Source organism: Meriones unguiculatus, chromosome 4 (assembly GCF_030254825.1).
Source record: "Meriones unguiculatus strain TT.TT164.6M chromosome 4, Bangor_MerUng_6.1, whole genome shotgun sequence".
NCBI classification, from domain to species: domain Eukaryota; kingdom Metazoa; phylum Chordata; class Mammalia; order Rodentia; family Muridae; genus Meriones; species Meriones unguiculatus.
In genome coordinates, this window is record NC_083352.1 from 59,612,530 (window position 1) to 59,638,033 (window position 25,504).

At 40.3% G+C, this 25,504-nt stretch overlaps 1 protein-coding gene across 7 annotated transcripts in view; it reads left to right on the top strand.

The window, feature by feature from the left end:
- Nucleotides 1-25,504, top strand: part of Marchf1 (membrane associated ring-CH-type finger 1) — an 862,889-nt gene that overhangs the window by 786,133 nt on the left and 51,252 nt on the right. For 4 of the 7 annotated variants that reach the window (XM_060381857.1, XM_060381858.1, XM_060381855.1 and 1 more), the window contains one exon: nucleotides 149-910. The exons of the other annotated variants lie outside the window; for them this stretch is intronic. In XM_060381857.1, coding sequence (XP_060237840.1) covers nucleotides 149-910 — 762 coding nt within the window. The remainder of the gene's footprint in view (nucleotides 1-148; nucleotides 911-25,504) is intronic. 7 annotated transcript variants of the gene reach the window in all.

The window sequence follows — 25,504 nt, forward strand, 5'->3', positions numbered from 1 at the left end:
TCCTTTAGCTTTTCTTCAGTTTGTCTTTTTTTTTTACCAACGTCTGGTTGTGCTGTCATTTTCATCATTCTCTCTCTTTCTCTCTTTGTTTTCCCATGACTTTCCTTGCCATTCCCATGTCCCATCCTTTGCCTGATGCCTTGTCTAGATCTTCCATCTTGCATGACATGTCAGAAGATGCATTTGAGCACTGCACCCCTGTTCTGGTGCTGAGCCATGCTAGAAAGGAGTCTGGTAAGAAACCAGTAAAACAGAAGCCTAGGAGGAGGAGAAGGGTCTCTCAGAGATACGAGCATGCAGAAGAACAAGCAAAGGGGAGAAGAAGTGACTTTCACCTCCAGATTTCAAGTCCCAGGTGGAGAGAACTTTCTACGGAGACTTCAGATTCATCTTCCACAGATGAGAGTCACTGGGCTCAGGCAAAAAGACAAGCCCAGGTTAAATTCAGACTTTCTCGAAGGAGGAGAAATAATAAAAATCCATGTGGAAACCTGGCTGGGTCTTCCACTCCTGACAGAATTGAGCTTGTTGATCTGGGATCCAAAGGTGAAAAGCACCAAGAGCTGATGGAATGTACGAGTCATTCTTTAAACGTCTATAGAGGAAAAGTCATAAGGTACCAAGAACGCAGTCCTCCCCTGCCAAGGGGGTCCGTGGTGGAGAAGAGAGCCCCAGGGAGCCACTCAGGGAGTAAAGGCAGATTCTGCCACAGGGATCCTCACCTCTTGCACACATTTAGGCAAAAAGAAGCAATCAAGAAAAGATTTTCAGAAACTGATTCCGATACTGAAATTGTAGCAGCTGCAGAAGGGGCCAAGTGTGTGGAGGATGCGGGGCTTCAGCTGAATACCTCTGCTCAGGAGCCTCCTGATGCCTGTGATGATGGCTCTGATAATTTCGAAGTATGCAGGTCAGTTGCTGTAGAGAAAGACTTGAAGCCACTCAAATATCGTTCTAGTAGCTCATGTTTGTGAATTTCCCTCAAAGCAGGACATTCATTTGTACTGTTACAGGCAGGATAAAATTAAAAACAGAAGACTATGAGAAAAATCTATAGGCACAAAAATGTATAGAATTAGATTTCTTCTCATCCTTTTTTTCTTTTTTAATATTTATTTATTTGTTTATTTGTTTATTTATTACAGTTTATTCACTTTGTATCCCAACTGTAGCCCCCTATCTCCTTCCCTCCCAATCCCACCCTCCCTGTCTCTTCTCCTCCCATGCCCCTCCCTCAGTCCACTGATAAGGGAAGTCCTCCTCCCCTTCCATCTGATGATAGACTAGGATCTTCTCATCCTTTTACTTTATGACATATTGTGGTATAGATATAGGCAAAGGAAATGAGTTTTGTACATATTCTCCCTAAAACCATGATGATAGGGATGAAGCTGTATAGAAATGTTCAGTTCAAATATGGTCAAATATGGTCAATTTTCTGCAGAAAATTATTCAAGCTAGAGGTTCTTAAAGGTCAGCTTTTTGCATCAGAAAAATCTTCTGTGCTGTTTGTGCAATTTGTTCTTCAATTGTCTGACTCAGCAGGGTAACTAAAGATCCAAAGGACAGGGACACAGGTTCTGGGCTTGATGGCTAGGAGCCAGAACCTCTAAGGAAGGGGAGCCTCATTCACTTTACCAATAATCAAGCACTGGTGATTTTTAACGGTGTAGACATTTCTTAGCAATAAGACCGTTTTGTTTTGTTTTTGTTTGTTTGTTTAACCTCAAAGCATATATTTTTAAAAGATAACTTAGTATTGAAAAGAACTATTGAGCTTTGTATTTCTGCAGATATGACAATTTTTTTAAAATTCATATTTTGTTTAATAATTTAAATTGAATTCTGAAACCAACTAAATAGTTTCATTGCATGTTGTTTGGTATAGTTTGTTTTTATAAAAGATGAAATTATTTTATAAAACCTACTGTGTGCATGCATGTGAAACATACGAACTAGACAATGCAGTCCATATCCACTTTGGCCAGAACAAGAAAAATTAAGGTCTGGATGTGAATTACAGGACGATTTGTTCTCTGAAAGCTGTATCAGACAATTACTCATAAAATGTTTACTTGTTCCATTGTTCAAGCATGTTATGCACTGGTCTTTATTCTGAGCATTGAATATTTGTAGTGCATGGTTTTTGGGTAATTTCTGATATGGCAGCGCTTATAGTTGGATAAAGAACACAGACACAAAAATTATTTCACAGCTAGTGCATACACAATCACAATTGAGAAATTAGAAATATCTAATACAGGGACTCAAGTTCCTCTAGAAACCAGAGGACAATTCAAAGTACAAAAAAGAGTTGATGAAGGAAAGAAGAGGAAGCCCATCCTGCAGAGGATACTGGCTAGAGGAAACCAAGAAGAGAGAGGGTCATGGCAGGAGTGTGGCAGTCCAGGAAACTGAGAGCAGGATGTGGTGAGAGAGGGGAGTGGCTGGCAGAGATTCAGGTAAGGAAGTGGATGGACCAGTATTATCAAACCCTTAAAGCATGGTAGGGAATTTCAAAGGTTTAGAAATGAAGTGAGAGACTAGGGAAATAGCTCAGTGGGCAGAGTCCCTGTGGCAAAAGCATGAAGGTCTGAGTTCAGATCCACTGCACACAGTTTAGAGCCTGGTGCAGCAGCATATACCTGTGATTTCAGCATTGGGGAGGCAGAAGCAGAAGGACTCTTAGAGCTTTCTGGTCACCTAGTCTAGCCAAATCAGTGAGCTCTTGGTACACTGAGAGAACTTGTCGCAAAATAGAGGTGAAGAGCCAGTAAAATGACATTTAAGGGTGCTTACCACCAATGTAAAGAGCTGAGCTCAATAACCAAGACCTACATTATGGAATGACAGAATGAAATATCCTACGTTGTCTTCTGATCCCAGCACACACACACAATGGAAATCATATGCCTACACGCAATGGAAATTACATGCCTACACACACACACACACACACACACACACACAAACACACACACACAAATAAATCCAAAAAGATCTGTGTTCAGGGGTCTTTTCTGAGACTGATCCTCCAACCAAGGACCATGCATGGGGATAACCTAGAACCCCTGCACAGATGTAGCCCATGGCAGTTCAGTGTCCAAGTGGGTTCATAGTAATGGAAGAGGGGCTGTCTCTGACATGAACTCAGTGGCTGGTTCTTTGATCACCTCCCCCTGATGGAGGAGCAGCCTTACCAGGTCACAGGGGAAGGCAATGCAACCAGTCCTAATGAGAACTGATAGACTAGGGTCAGATGGAAGGGGAGGAGGTCCTCCCATATCAGTGGACTTGGGGAGGGGCATGGAAGGAGAGAAGGGAGGGAGAGTGGGATTGGTAGAGAATGAGGGAGGGGGCAACAGCTGGGATGCAAAGTGAATAAACTGTAAAAATAGGGGAAAAACAAATAAATACATAACCCAGCAAATGCAGTAATTATTTTTCAAATAATAATAATCAAGTGGAGAGCAACTAGGGAAGAAATTGATGTTGACCTATGGTTCCACACATGCATATATATAGATATATGCATACATGTGTGATACACATATAACACACACACACACACACCACACACACACCATGCAAGTAAAGTGGCAGCGTGTGATTTATATAGAAATGTATGTATGCTTCTTATAATTCTTTGAATATGATAACTATGTGTCTCTGATGAAAGCTAACACTATTTCCTACCTAAACTGAGAATATTTACCTTAACACACACACACACACCATTGTGATTTTTCAAATCTACTTCTATTATTTAATAAATGTCACTCAGACAAGTTAATTTACTGGTAACTGGAAGTGGAAAAGTAATATTTACATCTAGAGCCAGAGTAACAGGTTCTCCTCTTTTACAAGTACTGCTTGGGAGAGACAGTCCAAAGAGAAGAAATTTCTTTAACCTAGACTTCTACAAGTCAGAGTAAGACCAAAGTACTTATAGATATTATTTTCTGCTGTGTGCTGCCATCAAAAGAACCAACTAAGCAGGAGACATTGAATGTATACCTGAAAAGTCAAAAATTTAAGAGAGTGGAGGTTAAGTCTAAGCAGAGAAATGATGCAGGATTTTAAAGAAAAAAAAATATAGTCTTGACATGAGATGATGCAGAAATTCCTTTGAATGAGGCAAAGTGAACTTTATATTGGTAAAGATGCATGAATGTAATTTCAGACATTCAAGTTGGTGCAAATACCACTAGGTCAGATAGAGCTGAGGGACCAACATTATGCACTGAGATCTTGGTGAGTTTCTATAGGCAGACTGGAAGAATGATAAAGGCTAGTACAAATCTCAAAGCATTTTGAAGAAAATACAGAATCAATCCAAGGTGCTTGGCTCTGTCCTACAAATCTCTTCTTCCCAATGCCCTCCAAGAACTTCTCAAGTTTGAGAGTTTTGTTTTTTTTTTTTTAACTTCAAAGGAAGAGCTAGTTGGGTTGAGAGAAATATGCTTCCTTTAGCCCATCTTTGGCCAGAGACTGCTCAACGTTAGCTTTCTTATAATCCTTGGAAATCTTCAAGATATTTCTTTAAAGAATAAAAATATTCCAATGAAAAAGAGAAGTACAGAAAAGACTGTGCTAAATAGAATAGACTATAAAAGTCACGTGGAAGTCACCACATGCCTGGTGATGTTGAAGGCACACAGGTATGGGCAGAGATACCCTGATGTGCGCTAAGTAAGGTAAAGGGGAGGGGAAGGGAGAAGGAGTGACACTGTGGTAGTCTGCTAAGTGAATAGGAACCGCCTTATTTGTTCACATTTACTGAAAGCATAATATAGTTGTTGAATAAGACAAAGTTGTTGAAGACCATGTCAACCTTGGGAACCTGACAAACAGGAGCTACTGGTATTAACAGGAGGCATCAGAGGCCAGTTGACTTGAGAAAGGTGTGATGAGTTCCACTATAAGCAGGCCATTTGTGACTCCAATTTCATTCCAGTGCATGCTGTCCATCAGTCAGTCACAGGCATAGTAGTGAGCAGCCCTGGACACATGCACAAAAGAGTATCATTGTATGTGTATATATGTATTCATGTAGCAAAATAATTAAAGAAAGAATCACAAATTTTGGAGAGGGTGAAACCAGAGAAGTTTGGATGATATGTAGGAGTAATGTAGATGGGATTTTCATGTATAAAACTCTCAAAACATAAACTAATAATACTAGGGATGCTATTTAAACATAAGACAGTTGGAGATGTCTATAATTTTCCAGTAAATAGTGAACTACACACTGTAATGCCAAACAACTACATAAGTATGATTCACACAGGTTAATGTAATATGATATATTAACAAGAGAAATATGTAGTTACTAAACATGTAAACTTCTGAGAGAAGTGGTGGTGAGGCTTAAAAAGAAAATTAAATTATGTAAGCGATCCTGTGTGGGAGATGCTGCCAAACAAATCATAGACACTAGGTTCCCACTGCTCAGGGAGGAAGGTGATGGGGAGAGAAGCAACAGATGTTTGTGAACTTGCAGCTCTGTTGCTTCAGACATGCAAAGGCAGGACCAGCCTTAGTCACAACCACGAAGAAGAAGCAACTCCTGAGCCCTTCCTTTTTTTGTTCCTGAAATTTGGTCCCCATGTGGACACCATATCCTCTTTCACATACTTGTCACAGCCTTATTCTGAACAAGTATTGCTGCTAACCAGCTATAAAGTGGAAGCTAAACCATCCTGTTGTTATACCCATTGTATGTGCTGCTGAAAAGTAGTTTATAGAAAAATTGTATCTAAGCATAAGAGGTGAGAGCACATTAGCATCTTGTTGACCTTTTCCGTGGTTTGTACATTACTTTCAGTGGGGAGCGCACAAGCTCTAATATGATTTCTAAGTCCCCACATGGTCTCGGCGTGAGAACTGCCTCTCCAGGTTCGGTATGCACCATTAACTATGACCTACCTGTGCTGATCTGTTCCTAATTCCCTGAAAGAATCTAGGCCTTTTCTTTACATGGCCTAGATTAACAACTTCCCCTCTGACCCTCACCAGACTGATTGCTAGTCACCATTTCTCAGTTTAAAAGTCATTACTCCCGGGAAATTCTAATAGCTTCCTAAAGCACAAGACCCTCGACACTCAGCTCCATGACATAATTTTTTTATTATTTATATTCATTTTTAGAGTTTACTTACTGTGCTCATATTTGATCCCCTACACACACGCTAATCTTTCTCCTCCCCCACCCACATCTTACCACTTGTGTTGGTTTCCTTCTTCATCACAAGTAACTTATCTCCTTTATTTCCCATACACACATCTATATGCATATTGCTAAATTTAGATTCCATATGTGAGAGAACACACACAGCATTTTTTCACTGCTAAACTGCAACTATTTTGTGATCAACTGCCCTCTCTTTCTCCCTGATATTTCCAAAGTATCTGTAACAACACCTTAGAGGTAGCACAAACTACTAAGCACAGATTCTTAAATAAATTTAAGGAAATGGTGCTCTTAAAACCTTGATGCTGGCCATGTGAAGTCATAGGATCCAGTTCTGAGTGAGCTTCTATAAAATCTACCTATGAATTAATCTTGACTGCTTTGGTCCTAAGACATTAACAGAAATTTTTTTTAATTTTCTTTCTTTCTTTCTTTCTTTCTTTCTTTCTTTCTTTCTTTCTTCCTTCCTTCCTTCCTTCCTTCCTTCCTTCCTTCCTTCCTTCCTTCCTTTCTTTCTTTCTTTCTTTCTTTCTTTCTTCCTTCCTTCCTTCCTTTCTTTCTTTCTTTCTTATTACTTACATTTTATTAACTCTGTATCCCAGCTGTATCCTGCTCCCTCATTCCCTCCCAGTCCCTCCCTCCCTCCCTCATCTCCTCCGTGCCCCTTTCCAAGTTCACTGATTTAGGAGGACCTCCTCCCCTTTCATCTGATCCTGTTTTATCAGGTATCTTCAGGACTGGCTGCAAAGTCCTCCTCTGTGGCCTAGCAGGACTGCTCCTCCCTTGGGGGGTGGGGAGGTCAAAGAGCCAGTCATTGAGTTCCTGTTAGAAATAGTCCTTGTTCCCCTCACTATGGGAAACCAATTGGTTACTGAGCTACCACAGGCTTCATCTGAGCAGAGGTTCTAGGTTATATCCATACATGGTCCTTGGTGGAGTGTCAGTCTCAGAAAAGACCCCTGTGCCCAGATATGTTTGGTCCTTGTGGAGCTCCTATCCTTTCCACATCATACTAACTCTTCCTTCTTTCATATGGTTCCCTGCACTCTGCCACAGGTTTGATTATGAATCTTAGCCCATTAACAGGGATCTATATCAACTTGCTTGCTAAAACGTAGATCAGTGGTCATTCTTAGAATCTCCTGTACTCTGGTTGGAGCCATGAACTTATATTTCTAGGGTAGTCCCAGGTGATATTACTTCACACTAAATACCATGTCTTAAGAAGCATTGTTCTAGGTTATAGGTTCTCCTCATTGTTTAGATGGGAAGAAAATGGAGGAAAGGGAAGCAAAAGATAAGTTTGGTTAACTAAGTTTTAGATATTTGTGTCACATTTCTTTGAATTGTGACACAAAGCATAACTCAGTTTCTTTCTCATTCAGAATCATAGGCTGAAACAGTTGAATCTTTACCAGAAACCCAATCATCCTGGTTAGGCGGCTGCTTCCATGCAAAGCCACTTCCTCAACTCAGCCAACCCCATCTCCTTCTGCGAGCCCGCAAGCTTCCTGAATCCTGTTTCTGACTCTTGTTTCATCTATGTAGGATGTGTTCATTCTCCAACAAGTCACATCATTTCATTCCACAGAAGCTGGTTCTGCTCTATGCCACATTTCTCAACTCTACTGTTCCAATCAGGTCCCTTTTGCATTGTAGGGGTTAAGCCCAGGGAGCTATACATGCTAGAAGGCTACATTTTCAAGTCACTCCTATCAGGGTTTCCCTGCCCACAATTAATAAATAGTCATTTAAAATAAGTGGATGCGCAAAAAGGTGCATTTTGCTGGGCATAGTGGCAGATGCTTGCACTAGTTAAGAAGCTGAGGCAGGGTAATCATGAGTTCAGTGACATCCCAAGACACACAGAAAAGCCCTGTCTCGGAAATCAAAGGGAAAAAAATGGTGTGTTAACTGTAGAAACACTAAATCCAGGTATACAGATAGTCTTAGGGACTTCAGACACTCAAACAATGTGGCTATTGTCTTGCCTGTATGTTGTCACCTTTTTCCAACTAGAGGCAGATTTCCTGAACATTGAAGTAGACAGAGGCAACTTCATATTTACAGGTCATTAGCAGGTCATTTCTCAGAAAGAGAAAGAAAATGTTCCCAAATGCTTGAAAATAAATCCCATGAAAGAAATGTAATTAGCCTCACTTAGGTCACTTGCGTCCTAGAGTCAGTCACACTAGGGTATGGGGGCAAAGCCCTTGGGTAGGACAACTATATTCAAAATGAAGCTAACAGCAACTCTCTGGGATATTATTGATTGGGAAAAGGATATTTGAGCACAAAAAAAGAGCAACATCAGCATAAGAAATGGAAAATAATTAGGAAAAAAGGAGAAAGGAAAAGCAAACTAGAAGAATAAAATAGTGCTCCATTTCACCGTCATTTAATGTGGTTCTTCCTTATCTGCACTGTGCTCTGCAAATGCTTCAATTTTCACCTCATTTTTATTCTGCTCTCTGAATATCCCCCCAAGCTAACATGACCCACAATGTTCTTTGCCTTTTTGCAATTCCTACAGTGACTATCACATACCTAGTACTCAATTTTCCTAATTTCCTCTGTTCTTCCTATATTCTTTGAAGATAGTACTATGTCTTGCACCCATTTTATGTCCTTTAATACTTACAATTGTTGCATTACTCAAGAAGAACTTTTGAAATAGCTTTCATAATCAGTGAGTGCTAAAAGGAAAAGCTTGCACAAACCATGAGGAGTAATAAGAACTGGAGGCAGAGTGTAAAACAAGTCAAGCTGGAGTCAGAAGATACTATGCTGCAAATTTCTTCTGTGTTTTACATGGTCTCATTTTTATTAAGATGTCTGAGAGCCAGGAATGGGGGCTTATACTTTAATCCCAGTGCTTGGCAGGCAGAGGCAAGCAGACTGATCTCTGTGAGCTTAAGGCCTGACTAGCCTATAGAACAAGTTCCAGGCCGGCCAAGCCTACGTGGTGAGATCCTGTCTCAAATGCACAGCCAAATCATAGGAAAAGAATTTTTTCTTAGAAATAAAATTGTAAAAATTAATCTCATTAAAACTTCTGAGTATTGAATTAGAGAGTCTACAAGAATTGTGTTTAAGATTGATCTTCATACCCAGACATTAGTTATTTACACAGATCTTACCAATAATTTGTATAGCATTGGTTGATGAGATGGCTCAGCGGGTAAAGGCACGTGCAGCCAAGCCTGACTTACTGAACTCAGTCCCTGGAACTCACATGGTGGAAAGCGAGAACCAACATCCCCCCAACACACACAAATAATAAATAAAGATGCAATTTTAAAATTAAAACATCTGACTGCAGTGGAATCATTGGCTATAGTAGCTAATATAGGTATATCTTTCTTTGCACTCCAAGTAAAAGACAAAGTCATAGGTATGGATACATACAGATATAGATAGCTTGGAAGTTTTGTTCGGTAGTTGATCTTTCCAAACTAAGAACATTGGTTACAGAGTTAAACATCCAATAAAATTTGAATTTAAGCCAAGAAAAAAGTAAGTGTTCGCTGGGACATACCGATACTATAAGACTATTCATTACTTCTCTGAACTTCAAATTAACATGGACGTCATATATAATTTTCTAAAGGCTAACAAAGGTAAATATGGTAAGATAGGCAATATTGTTGAAATCATATCAGGGTTCATGACTATGAGCATAAAGCCTACTGCATGTATAAAGTATAATTTGCTTCTACAATAGTTCATGCAAGTATAGACATAGACAAGAAAAGGAGCTGAGCATGAGCCTAAAGGGGTGACATAATTTTTAATATTTACCAGTTTTACATATGCATGATTAAGTAAAATAGAGATATAGAAGCTAGGAAAAAAATGGGATGCAGATAAGATACTTAAAGTGAAATAACACTTGAGTGGGTAGTTTTGCTTTTTATTATTCATGTGTGGGTGCGTGTGCATGTGTGTGTGTTCGTGTGTGTGTGTTACATGTGGGCCTTGGTACACATGTGTTAGTCAGAGAACAGCTTGCATGAGTCCTTTCTGTCCTTCCACTATGTGTGTTCTGGAGTTCAAACCCAGGTTATCAGGCTTTGCAGAAAGTGCTATTATAGGCTGAGCCATGTCACTGGCTGTATAAATTTATTTTTGCCTTAACTTTTAAAATCATTATAAGTTCATAATTCACCCATAATCCAGGTGACCTCCACTTATCTGTTCGTTGAAGACCCTTGCAACATCAGCATGTATTACCAACTGCATTTCCTCGAACATATGTTCTGTGCTACTCTTTATCTCCTCCTTAGTCTCTAGCTCTGAGAAGGCTTCTGAAGCCCGCTTCTTCATGTTTTTCACCTGGCAACTCTGAGTTTGTATTCTGTTAGTAGGGGAACTTTGTTTTTTTTCTTGGTTCAGGTGAAATTGACTGTTATTGTCCAAGCTCTTCCCGTGATTGTCTTAGTTACTTTCTATTGATGTGACAGACACCATGACAAAGGGAGCTTACAAAGGAAATAGTTTGCTTGGGCTCTTAGTTTCAGAGGATGAGTTCATGAGCATCATGGCAAGAGCTGTCAGGCAGACAGGCAGGCAAGGTGCTGGAGCCGTAGCAAAGAGCTCACATCTTATGACAAAACCATGAGATAAGAAAGAGGAGGGGACTGGAAATGACACGGGCCTTAGAAACCTCAAAGCCCACCTCAGTGACACATCTCTAATGAATCTACACCTTCTAATCCTTTGCAAACAGTTCCACCTACTGGGGGCCAAGTATTCAAACATGAGTCTATGGCAGAGGGGCATTCTCGTTCAAAACACAAGGGGTAAAAAGTACACTCTTCCATCTATAGTATTGAGACTAGAGTCATCCTATGTGATGCAATGGGAAACATTCATGTTTTAGAGACAGTAAGTGCTTACAAAAACTTAGAGCTTTGCTCTTATATTTTGTCCTTTGTTTTACCGAGTATTAGGGGAATTAAGAGCACCCTTTATCCAGTTCACCTTACTAGCAGCTCAAACAAGTGTGGTGGTGCATGCTTGGTGTCCTAGCACTTGAGAAGCAGAAGCAGGAGGATCAAGCACTTCAAGGCTAACTTCAGCTACCGAGAGTGTTTGTGGTCAACTGGAACTACACTTATCATGCTTTAAAAAAACAAACAAAACAAAATAAAACAGCAACTGAGTTGGTAGAAACTACAGATGTAAGTACTGTTGATGACCTTCCAGAAGCACAAGGCATGGAAGAATGAATACCCAAGAGAGTCAGAAGTCTTGTTTTTAATTTTCTCTACCTAGGATGGTTAACTTAGAAAAGGTGGCCTCGTTTTGCTCATGTCATCGCAGAAGAGGAAGCTGTGCACAGCAAGTGAGTTCATTCCATGCACTACAGTGTATTAGAACTGGTCTCTTCCTGAAATGAATGATGGCATTCACTGCAGTCTCCAGGTGAAAATTCAGATGCAAAGGAAAGATTTCTCCACAGAGGGAAAAAAAAACATTTGGAATGCTACATTTTAGTGTTATAAATGCTTCATGTTATTTATCTCATGAAAGAGGGAGGAGGGAGAGAGTAAAGAGAAGGGTGGAGAGGAGAAAGAGGTGGAAGGGAGCTTTAAAAAATTATGAAAAAAAAATTATGAAGCAGTCTCCTTGGCTTTATGATATGATCTAAACACATAATAAAGGAGCCAGATGATGAGCATTAAGTAAAAATGATTTCTTCCCCTCTCCTGGGGCCTAAAATTTAGGATAGTGGTTACAGAGTAATTAGCTTTATTTTAAGAATAGAAAACACCATTACTTTTTAGCTTTTGGATTAAACTTCGTATTTTTCATTAAGTTGACATAGAAGAGTAAAACTCACTTTTAAATGAAGTTTTAAGGAAAACATGAAGTCATAAATCAAAAGATAGTCACTGCATCTGTACATCTGGAAAATTGTTCATTAAGCAAGTAAATGGGCCTCAACCTGAGATTACTGGATAAGAAAGTCTGAGAACTGGTTCCAGCTGGCTGGGTTTTACCTAATTCGTGTGTATGTCTTTCTGGTGTACACTAACATCTGAGAGTCACTGAGTGTAGCAGGAGGTTCAGATAAGAAGGCAGGAAACAATATATCCATAGGATGGATGATTTAGAGCATAAGGAAAAGGAGACTATATGAGTGTGTGCATGAAAGACAGCAAAACTCACAGCCAAGTGAAGGGACAGCATATGTTTGCAATAGCATCTTAGCATCGAGTTCTGCAGGGTAACTAAAGGCAATGGTAGTATGTAATGTTTTAGAGTCTCTAGAACCACACTGGCCAGCAACTCAAGAAAAGGTAACCCATTCCTGGTATTGAGATTTTTGTTTGCAGTGTATGGTGTCTAATTGAAGTATTGCCACCACTTATCGGTAACTCCACTGAAATTCTTTATATGTATTTTTATTCACTTTAAGAAGCCGCTACAAAAATAAGTTTCCACATTCCTCTCCCATCTCTTTGCCTCCATTCTTTTAGGAACCTCGGTATCTCCCTGACCTATAATTCATAAAAAAAAAAGTAGCCAATCCTTGTAACTGCCCTTTTCATTTAATCAACTATAGCTTCTCAAAGCAGCATTGTTCATCCACACAGAGTATCCCTATCAAAACTCTATTTTTGTTTTATGTTTTAACAACTTAAAAATCATAAGGTTGTCTTACGTGTTTTTCCACATGTCCTTCAGTTGACTTCACAACCTCTCCCCTCCTCTCTCTGACCCTTATCCCTGATTAAACCTTTCCACATGCAGCATTCCCTTCCACTTTTACATCACATATAGTCTCTTATCTTCCCTGCCTTCTCCGCTAAGCCTCTTTCCCCATTTCATGACCCCCTTTCTGGTCTCTATGTCACTTTTGTTTATAGAATGCTTCAGTATTCCAAGTGACTAAAGTTAATGCTGGTAGGGGGTGGGGTAGGAGGGTATGTGTATAGTGTGGTGTGTGGATGGGTGTGTGTGTGTGTGTGTGTGTGTGTGTGTGTGTGGTATGATGTGTCTGTGTGGGCCAGCACCAGTTGAAGGAAATACAAGGTACTCTCTAGTCTCTTCTAGTCTCTTCTCTCTAGTCTCTTCTTTCTCCGCATGAAATCCCGATAGATCCAACTCACATATGTGTATTTACTTTGAAATTGTCCACACATTTTTACCTGATGAGCTACGGATCTTACTTCTAAGCATTCCCTAAAATTATCTTCCATTCCCGGAGTATCCTAGCAACATCCATCTTCCCCTGCCAAAGCTGCAGCAGACTTCAGCTCCACTCTACTTGCTACATCTTTCGTTAGTTCTCAACCACTGTCTTCCTTCCCTTGTCTATATACGATTTTCACCTCCCTCAGATGCGGCAGCATTTGACGTGTTTCAGATGCAGCAAATCCCATAGAATTTGTATGCTGGCCAGCTGTACAGTTACCCAATGTGTAAACTGTCATAACCTCAGCTCCCTACCTAAAAGGCAAAGACACAAATGCATGCACCTTATAAAACCTTACACATGGTGTGTAGGAAAAAAATCATTTGTTGAAAGAATGATAGCAGGGTGAATATGGGAACGAATGAATAGATGAATGAACAAATGTCTGGAGGTTGAGTATTCATTCAAAGTGGACAGACTGCTTTAAAATGCCAACATTTTGGCAAAACGTGTATGCCTTTGTCAAAGAATTTATATGCAGAGGAGGATTTCTGAACCTGAGTATTTTTATTTTATTTTATTTTATTTTATTTTATTTTATTTTATTTTATTTTATTTTATTTTATTGGCTACCTATAGATAAAGCACTTGCTCTGCCAATTATCCATAGCAAAATGAAACTTCCTTTGATGTCGTGCTTGGCCAAGTAAGATTAATGAATGGAAAAAATTGAAAGGAAGGCATGGTTGAAATGTGAGTTTATATAAATTTTGACACTTGGCAACAGCAACAAAAGAACAATCACATAAACAGCTCAAATTTATAACGTCTGCCTCAAGCACAAAAGTGATGAGAAAACTGTGACTCGTAACTTTAAGCTGTTAAAGGGACAGAACCTATCAGCTCTATCTGGCAATACATACCTCTCTGATTATATCTAGGCAGTGAAGACAAATGAGTTTGTGCTAACTTTTTGCTTATCATTTTATTGAGTCATGAGAGTGATAAACATCTAGCCTAATAACATTGAATTATGTCCAGCTTGACTTTTTCAGTCTTATAAAAAAAAATCCGTAAGAGATTTCCAAGCAGATATAAGACAAATCTTTCTGACATCTCAAAAAATATACAGAAAATCCTGAATATGGAATATACATTTTAGATTATCAATTTAGTCATTTAAATGTAGCTAAAATCATAAAGAGGAATCTGGAAACATAAAAGCCCTTGAGGAACACTGTGTCTTTTGCCTTCAAAGGAAGTTATTCTCCACCCTTAGAAAATAGTGGGCATGGTGGAGAGATTATGCTTCATAAAGAAGGAATTATCCAAAAAGCCACATCCCAGCTTTTGATCTCTCCTACATGTGGAATATGTAGGCAGCCGTGGTTAACCTAAAACGAACAGAGATCTATTTTTATGCCACACACACCTGACCTCATTCTTCCTGAGGCTACATATTCCAACACAGGGAGCTGAAAAGAAAACCTTGCATATTCCAAAAGCCCAAAGAGATTCCTAAGAAAATTCTCTGTTTAGCTCCGTACCCCATTTTTTTTTCAATGCAGTTTATTCAGGAACATTGAACAATCCTCGGACCCCGGGGAAAGCCAGCCCACAGCTTAAATAGCCTCTGGGTAGCCAACCCAGGCGTGCCACGGGAGCAATGCAGATAGGTCCACATACATGGAAGCAAGCCAGATACTCGGCCTTAGCCAAATGTGGAGTTGTTCGTGACAGAGAGCACTCACCATCGGGAAGGTGGAAGGCAGAAACCAGCTCCATCTTTAAGGCATAGCATTCCGCAGCTCTCTACAGTTCCCCCTTTTTGTTTTAGACGCATCAGGCAATTTTTTAATTGGATTACTTGACTTGTTGCTTTTTAACTTCTTGAGTTCTTTATATATTCTGGATATCAGCCCTCTGTCAAATATAGGGTTGGTGAAGATTCTTTCCCCATCTGTAGGCTGTCGTTTTGTTCTGACAAGAGTGTCCTTTGCTTTACAGAAGCTTTTCAGTTTCATGAGGTCCTATTTATTGATTGTTGATGTTAGAGCCTGTGCTGTTGGTGTTCTGTTCAGGAAATAGTGTCCTGTTCCAATGAGTTCTAGGCTCTTCCCCATGTTTTTCTTCTAACTAATTTAGTATGTCTGGTTTTATGTTGAGGTCTTTGGTCTACTTGGACTTTAGTTTTGCGCAGGGAGAAAATTCTCAAAACTAGCATGGGGGCACGTTGCTATAATCCCAGAATTATGGAGACTGGGACTAGAGGATTGTAAATCCTTTGTCAGCCTATGCCCACACAACAAGAGCCTGTCTCCAAAAAAATTTTTTTTAATTGAGCCTTTTAAAAGTGCCTTACCTAATGTTACAATTTGAATCTGCAATGTTCCCCACAGGCTCATAAGCTTATCACTTGACTGCCAGCCTGGGATATGATTCTAAAGGATGCCGATCTTTAAAGAGGTAGAAACTGGGACTGGGCCAGCGGTTTTGAGTGCTTGCTGCTTTTCCAGAAAGCCAGAGTTCAGCTCCCAGCATTCAAGTGAGGCAGCTAATAACCATCTGTAACTCTAGTTTTAGGGGATCTGATGCTTTCTTCTGTCCTCTGTAGGTACATTAACATATGGTACAAACACAGCCATACACATAAAAGTAAAAAGAATAAATCTTTAAATAATAAGTAGATATAGCTCAGCTGGCAGATATAGGTTACAGAAGGTTGACCTTTGAAAGTTATACCCAATCCCAGTTCTCTAGCTTGATGTGTTTCCAGGTTCATTGTGATATTAGGAAAATACCACCTCATGCTGCTGTCACTGCCCCCACTAAAGAAGCTGTTCCCATGCTATGCATTTTCTGTCATGGTGGGCTGAAGGCCTCCCTTGAGTTGGGCCTGTCAAGTTGGCCACAGCTATGCAAACATAACCTATGTCTCTACCGTGATACCAGTTCCTTAGCTTAAACAAGAGTACAGGAATCTCAGAATCCTCCACCCCAATTAGAATCCTACTATCCACAGCAGATACCATCTCCAGAGGAGAGAAGGGCCCAGAGGGAGCAATGCCAACAGAACCTTCCTAAGCTGTTACAGCACCCAAGGCCTGAGAATGCAAATGAGTCGTGGGCTCCTTTGCCTCCATTATTGGCTCAGCAGGATGATCATTATCTTCTCTGCTGTCTTCCTTCAATATGGTATTGGGTGGGAAGAAAATGCAGCTGATTACTGATGCTTTGTATTGGCTCCAGGAACATCACAAGGAGCCAAGAGCATTACTGTATCATTGCCTTGGTTGTTTATAGCTCCCTACAGTCCTGTGCAGATGGTCTGAGATTTTGACCAAATCATGGGTAACAAATTAGGGCATAAAATAACACTCAGGGTGTCATGTTCGACAGCAGCTTATTTCAGCTGAAAATACTGCATTGAGAAAACAAAACATTTTTTTAATTTTTTATTTTATTTTACTTCTAATTACACTTTATTTACTTTGTATCCCCCCTCTAGTTCCCTCCCTCCTCCCCTCCCAATCTCACCCTTCCTCCCCCTACTCCACGCTGCCCCTCCCCAAGTCCACTGGTAGGGGAGGGTTTCTTTATCTTCCTTCTGATCCTAGTCTGTTAGGTCTCATCAGGAGTGGCTGCATTATCTTCCTCTGTGGCCTGGTAATGTTGCTCCCCCCTCAGAGGGAGGTGATCAAAGAGCAGGCCAATCAGTTCATGTCAGAGGCACCCCCTATTCCCATTTCTATGGAACCCACTTGGACACTGAACTACCATGGGCTACATCTGTGCAGGAGTTCTAGGTTATCTCCATGCATGGTATTTGATTGGAGTATGAGTCTCAGGAAAGACCCCTGTGCTCAAATTTTTTGGTTCTGTTGCTCTCCTTATGGAGTTCCTGTCCTCTCCAGATCTTACTATTTCCCACTTCTTTCATGAGATTCCCTGCACTCTGCCCAAAGTTTGGCCATAAGTCTCAGCATCTGCTTTGATAGTCTGCAGGGCAGACTTTCAGAGGCCCTTTATGGGAGGCTCCTAACTGAAGAAACAAAACACTTTTATAAACATCACTTATGTACAAGGAGCTGTCATTCATTCATAGGTGTTTTTCAAAAAAAAAAAAAAATCATGCAGAGGGGCCAAATTTGTGATCACAAGAGTATTTTCATTGTTTCTAGAACATTTTAATTTTTATAACAAATAAGGTAGTACTAATAGTTTTTATTTGAAATTTCAATTTTTTTTAAATCTTAGGCTTGATAATAGTTTAAGCTTGTCATCTCTGGTAAGAATATTTTAGAAATCTGAAGTCTAAACACTTTTTTAATTATAAACATGTGCGAAAACTCTGTACCAATAAGCAGAGCTGGAAGCGGCCATCAGTAAGAACTGTTATTAAATGTTGTCCATTTTTCCTCTGCTTATTAGCTGAGTTACTTCTCCTTTCTGCTGAAAATCACCCTGCTTGACTTCCTCTGCTGCTCAAATAGGATATAGAGTTGGCACACCTCAGCTCACTTCCTCAATTGCAAATTGAAGAGGGCACGGAATATAAAACTGTTACACATTCCTCACTTTCATTGTGTATGAACTTTTCCCAAACCATGAATGACCTCCTGATAACTGGAAGCCACCTCTGGAGACTGCTGACTCATTTCACTAAGCCCCTTTTGGTCTCTGCTCTGCTCACACGTAAGTCAGGCAGTCTGGTAACATCAATTTCTTCATGGTCTACTGGTTAGCCATTTTTACCCTGACTTGTTGACACTCTTTACACTTAACATAAATACAAAAACATGAAAGCATGTTGCCCCTGCAACCAATAAGCCTGGCTCTACTTTGCTAATTGTATATTATGATAATGGGTTATAACCTACATAGATGAGACAATCAACAAAGAAAGATGCTGGAGTCTGGCACAGACTTTCAGATCTATGTCTGACATTGCTCTGAAATGGAGTAATCATTGTAGTGAAGGACAAAATAGAGGATGGTCCATGAAAGATCTGAGGATTAGCTTTTTTAGAGGATGCTTCAATTTAAATGTGCTCTTAAATGAAGATGAAGTGTTAACAAGTAAGGAAAGATATCATATGAAATCATATTTAGGACACCCCCAAAAGTAGATATTAATATAATCAATTTAAAAGACTGAGAAAATAACCAGCTAACCACTTATCAACTGGTAAAGTGCAAACATAGCGTGCATGAAGCCTTGAGTTCCATCCAGGACACTGAATAACCTCAGCATGCTAGCACACACCTCTCATCCCACACACCTCTCAGGAGGCAGAGGCAGGAGGGTTGGGGTGCAAGGCCATCTTTGACTACATTACAAGTTCAAGGCCAGCCTGCAATACATGAGACCACATCTCAAAAGAAAAGTGCAGGCTAGTCAAAAAACAGTATTTCGTAAACTTTGTCCATCATTAGTTAATTCTTATTGAAATTCTTTAAAATTCACTTAATTTTTCCCTTTACTGCTGTGGAACTTGAAACCCAAGAGATAAGGCAGTTCACGTGGTACATGTAGACACATACTTATAAATTCAATGCAGATGCTTCTCTCAACAAGGACAACAGAGGTTCTCAACATCGGCCACATCGTCACTCATGTGTGGATCAACCGCGCTGAGCAGACAACACAGTGAGGACCTCTGTGCAGCCTTTCAGCCTGAGGGAAACCAAGAACTTGGCACAAGAGCTTTCAGCTAAACACGCAGAAGTTGGTTCTGTTCCACACCGCTGCAATAGAAGCCAATGAGCCCCTCATCTCACCTCGAAAGGCTGAGGTTCCGGGTAGGCACTGTCACACTTGATTTATGTGGTGCTGGGCAGCTGCATTTCATCCCTTCTAGCAAGCCACTGCCAGCCAAGTGGAGTTTCCCAGCCCAGGGTGCAAGGGTTTTAGGAGATTCCAAATAGCTATGTTTCAAGAATGTCTTCCAATGGAAGAAGCAAAACTTATTTTTTTAATTTTTTATATTGAAATTATAATATAATTAGATCATTTCCCATTTTCTTTCCAAATTTCTTCTATCTGCAGCATGTACGTTCCTGATGCCTTTCAAGTTCATGGCCTTTTCTTAACTATTGTTGTTGTAGGTGGTGTTGTGTGTGTGTGTGTGTGTGTGTGTGTCTGTGTGTTTGTGTGTGTCTGTGTGTGTGTGTCTCTGTGTGTGTGTGTTTGTGTACGTATGTGTGTGTGGTGTGTCTCTCTGTGTGTGTACCCACTCTTAAATAAAACCCACCCCATCTGTACACCATTAGTGATCTGTATATGTTTTCAGTGCTAACCATTTGGTACTGGATAACCAATTGGTGTGTGCTTTCCTGCTCTCAGCATTTCTTACCTGCCAGTTCTGTGTCTAGAGTGGAGGCCTCGTGAGCGCTCTCCGTTTCCATGCTAGCGCTAGCATGTCTATTGATGTTCTCCTTGTTCAGGTCATATTTAAGAAGCCATGTTAGTAAGAGTTCTTAGTTGTGACTTCTGACACTTCTAGATGACAGCTTAAGGACAACTTGTGCATCAGCTGATGATTCAAAACTAGCACAGAGGGAATGAGTGTGGCGTTTAGAGGTAGACTACTTGCTTCCTGTGTGTCAGGACTTGGGGAGGGTGGGGAAGAAAGGAAAGAAAGGGAAGGGAAGAGTTGAGGAGGAGTGGAGGGACAGACAGGATGGTAAGAAAAGAAGAAAGACCAACCAGAGAAGCCAATGGTGATAGAAATAAAATAGTCAAAAATACTGAAAAACGTTAGCGTATTAAACACAGGGTCTAGAGTACGTGGGAGGCTCAAAAGCTGAGAGACTGGGGAGTCTTATGAAATGAGATCTTTAAAAGGGAAAGCCATCTTGTAGATGAGGTGAAGGTAAACGTTCCACTGTGCACAGCCGTTATTGGAGCTGAAGAGCTGGAGAAGCAGCGCTTCAAAATGGGTGTTGTTTTTTTTTTTTTAATTCTTTATTAATTACGCTTTATTCACTTTGTATCCCCCCTGTGGTTCCCTCCCTCCTCCCGTCCCAATCCCTCCCTTCCTCCACCCTCTGCATGCATGCCCCTCCCCAAGTCCACTGATAGGGGAGGTCTTCTTTTCCTTCCTCTGACCCTAGTCAATTAGGTCTCATCAGGAGTGGCTGCACTGATTTCCTCTGTGGCCTGGTAATGTTGCTTCCCCCTCAGGGGGAGGTAATTAAAGAGCAGGCCAATCAGTTCATGTCAGAGACAGTCCCTGTTCCTATTACAATGGAATCCACTTGGATACTGAACTGCCATGGGCTACATCTGTGCAGGGATCTTAGGTTATCTCCATGCTTAGTCCTTGGTTGGAGTATCAGTCTCAGGAAAGACCTTTGTGCTCAGATTTTTTGGTTCTGTTGCTCTCCTTGTGGAGTTCCTGTCCTCTCCAGATCTTACTGTTTCCCACTTCTTTCATAAGATTCCCTGCACTCTGCCCAAAGGTTGGCCATAAGTCTCAGCATCTGCATTAATAGTCTGCAGGGCAGAGCCTTTCAGAGATCCTCTGTATCAGGCTCCTGACTTGTTCCCTCTTTTCTTCTTCTTCTGATGTCCATCCTCTTTGCCTTTCTGGATAGGAACTGGGTATTTTAAAGTCCCAGGTCTGCGATCAATACTAAGATAGTTAAAATCAAGAACAACTGAGAGCCACGCACAAAACTCCCAGGGAAAGTGAAGGAGAAACGCTGACCTAGCATTGAAGGATAGTTCGGGTTGGGAGCCTTGAAAAAGATATGTGAGGTCCTGTTTGCTCATATTCATCTTGTTCTGCATGCCAAATAACCACTCTATGGGTACTCTGTGGAGAAGCTGCCTCCTCTTATGTCTAAGAAAAAAATTGCTTATTGGTGTGTTTGTATTCCCAATCAAAATTTATTTCTATTAACTTGTACTCACTGGGGGCAGTGACAGACAAGCAACACAGTTGTTCACACATAGTACATTTGCATATTTGAAGACAACTGACAGATCTCTGCCTTTCCAAACTTTCCTCCTCTGAGATATTAAGCACGGGGATTTATTTGTCTCACAATCACTATGGTCAAACTGTAAAAGCTAGCCCACTAGACCTATAATTTTGAAATACAGTGGAGAGTCCTAGCTATAAATTTAGATAGATTGAATTCTATATTATCTATCATTTCACAATCTCCAAAAGCTAGATTCCCAACATTTTGAGTCTGACTTTATAAGTGCCACTATTCCAATCGCTATAATCATTGTCTGTGCCTTCTGATTCCAGGTTTCCCAACTTCAAGTGTATTGATAAGAGCAGAGTAACATAAGCCAAAAAGAAGGAATTTCCAGAGGATGAATGATCAGCAATGCAGATGCTACTAGGGAGGAGGGAGGTGGAGGAGTGGAGGAGAGAGAAAGTGACTGTGTGTCACTTAACTACAAGAAAGCTGTGGGTAACTTAGGAGACACGCAATCTCAATAGCAAAGTAAACTGAGGAAGAGTCTGCCTTCTGACATTATAGCTCCTTGAGGTAAATCATGACAGGGTCCTATGCTCAGTGGAGACATGCAAAATTACATTGTCTTGATTTTTTTTTTTAATTAAAAGCAGAGAGGAGAAAGGGAAAGGGGGAAGGGAGACTGGGAGGAGAGGAAGGAGAAGGCACCTTTGGGATGTAAAGTAAATTTAAAAAGAAAATGAAGGTAAATTTAAAAAATAAATTCAAATAAAAGAATCTGCATTGTAGTACCTAAAACAATTTTTGTTGATTTTACTGATTATGTGTTAGCAGTCGTGGCTTCCATTGTGAAGGTGTTTATACTTTACAGGATTTTTAGGAGGCAGCTTTCACAGCCTCCTAAAAGCCTCATAAGATTTTACAAATGAAAAAACCAATTCGTAAAGCTGGTCTTCAGCATCCATTAGAACAAACTGTACATCTAGGTTCAGTCCCAAACCTCCCTGCAAGGACCAAATGTGCACATTCACCTTGCTTTCATCCGATCAGGACTTTGTCATGATTGGTTCAGAGACTCAAACACATGATCTTCTGACCTGCTTGTATGGAGTCAGAATTCACAACGTTGTCTGTATGAATGTGAATTCTATCTGCTGAAGGCATTCATAACTGAAATCTTGACAGGAATGCCACATATAAACCGAATGCTTATAGCTAGATATAATAAAATTAACAGTTCAAAATTATGTAAAATTCATGCTTGCTTTAAATAAATAAGTAAAATAAGCAGAGATTTGTGTACATGCCATGAGCCAAGTATGAGGCTCTTCTCATTTAGTTTTTATGTCTCCTTAAACATTATTTTTAACTGTTTTCTCAAATGAACAAGCTGAAACTTTTTCTAACTTATTGGCACAAAGAGTAAGGGCATCAGGCTCTGATTTACTTCTGAAACTCAAGAACCAAGTAATTCTGTACACCAGTTTTTTTTTCTTTAACTATTTAAAAGAAGTACAACAGAAAGAATAAGGATCTCCGTGAGAAGCATGATTATCCTGCATACACACACTCATTGTCAAGCGCCACCAGTTCTGCACAGTTTCTCACAAGTTTCATGTGACCTCGAGGCCTCCAAGACCACATCTTCCCATATCACAGAAACTGAGAGAGTTTCACTTGTGTACCTGCTCAGGGTCGGGGTTTAGTCCTAGAATCCTAAGTGCCCTCCCACGTGTAGGACCCCTTCCTTCCATGCCTCTGCTCTGCCGGTGGGGACAGTGGCTTGTGCTCCCTAGTACAGGATTCCTCTCTTATTCAATGTTGCAAAGTCACACCTTAACATTAGTAACATTTCTTCCTAGGCTGAGCCAAGATTCTTGCATCTACGCTTGGTTAATTTCCTATCCCTGGCTCCAAGCAGCTTTTTCTAATTATTTATAGCCCGTGTGGGACCTTAACCCTAGATTTTCTTTCCTCATATTGGGTGTGCATCCATGCTGTATCCTCTGTAGCAAGAGGCAACTGGACCTCTCACGCCTCTACTCACCCCTCCCTATCTGCCATCTTTTTCTCCTGTTCTCGGGAAAAGGTGTCTGTGTCCTAACACTTGTCCAAAGATATTTTTATCCCTTCTTTCTCAATACTTTGGCTTTTTGGTGCCTGTTGTTTAAAAACTGGGCCTTTTCTTGCGTAGAATTTAATCTCTAATTCTTTGTGGCACCTTCAATTTTGCCTGTGAACAAGCTCAAAGTTTTCCTGTGAAAGATAAAAGTTAAAAAAAGAACTTTCTCTAGTCACTTTCTCCCCATGCTAAGTAACCTTGGAGTGGAGACAGGGACAGAGACACCAGGCAGAGAGAAGTTGGTCCCTTCAATCATTTGCTTTGGCAATAATATCTCAATTCTGCTTTAGTGCTTTTCATTATGCTTCTGTCCAGAGATATTTACAGTAACATTTTCTGGCTTAGAAAAAAAATCAGTGTATGGAGACTGGCCCAGCAGGTAAAGTACATACTGTCAAGCCTGATTGACAACCTGAGCTGGGTACCTGGGATGCATATGTGTATACACACACACACACACACACACACACACACACACACACACACTTAATTAATTGATTAATTAATTAATTAATTAAGAAATAGTGTATTTTGAAAAATTAGAAAAATTAGTTTATAAATAAATGCCAAACTCTTAATGATTATGTTTGAACACCTTCAAGCCTAGAAATATTGACTTTACTATGTTTAAAAATCATAAGTTAGAGAAGGTATGGAGAAAAATATAGACAGAAATCACAGAAATAAACTTAGGAAGACTGACAGAAAAGGTAAAAGTGACATGGAATAAGGGATAGGAACGTTGGAAAACCAAACGAAGAAAACTCCATTGCTCATTTATGCCACATTTTCTTTATCCATTCATTGACTGGTGGACACCTAAGTTGACTATAAAAGTAAAGAGTTATCCAACCATTGCAATCCTCAGGGAATGACTTTAAGAGTTTTTTAAGTCATAAAAAGTAATACATATGTATAATGAGTCAAGAGGGCTTGGCAGGGGGGCAGGTACTGAATAGACACCATTTTAAGATATTTAGGTCTTGGGGTATCCATATGGCTCAGTGGATAAAGGTACTAGCCCCCAAGACTGTAAGCTTGAGTTCAATCCCAGAGTGCCACGTGATAGAAGGAGGGAGCTGACTCACACAAGCTTGCCTATAACCTCTGCACTCTTCTCCCACAAACACACACAACCTCCCACACAAGACAATAATAATAATAGATGTCGTTTCTAAGGTTTTAAAGATACATAGACCAAAATTAAAGGCTTCTTTCCTTTCAGCTCAAACACAAAGGCAATGGAGATAAGATAATGTTGGCCACAGAATAACCTAAACTGAGACTCGGCCCATAGCATTGGTGTCTTGTATACATAAGGCTATGAGGAATTATTCACCAACTCACGTCTTGTGTATAACAAGTCAGGAGCCTGACACAGAGGACCTCTGAAAGGCTCTGCAGTGCAGAGTATCAAAGCAGATGTGGAGATTTATGGCTAACCTTTGGGCAGAATGCATGGAATCTTAGGAATGAAGTGGGAAACAGTAAGATCTGGAGAGGACAGGAACTCCACAAGGAGAGCAACAGAACCAAAAAATCTGACCACATGGGTCTTTCCTGAGACTGATACTCCAACCAAGGACTGTGCATGGAGATAACCTAAGACCCCTGCACAGATGTAGCCCATGGCAGTTCAGTATCCAAGTGGGTTCCATTGTAATAGGAACAGAGACTGTCTCTGGCATGAACTGATTGGCCTGCCTTTTAATTACCTCCCCCTGAGGGGGAAGCAACATTACCAGGCCACAGAGGAAAACATTGCAGCCACTCCTGATGAGACCTAATTGACTAGGGTCAGAAGGAAGGAAAAGAAGACCTCCCCTATCAGTGGACTTGGGGAGGGGCATGCATGCAGAGGGTGGAGGAAGGGAGGGATTGAGACGGGAGGAGGGAGGGGACCACAGGGGGGCTACAAAGTGAATAAAGTGTAATTAATAAAGAATTTTTTAAAAAATTCTCAACATGCACTGAATGGATTGTAGACAGATACTTTTTTATATACTATTTTTATCTACTATTTTATTATAGTATTGAAATCATTTTCTTTGCACAACCATTCTGTAGGGGAAAACCTGTTTGCGGTTTTTTGTTGTTTTTTTTTTTT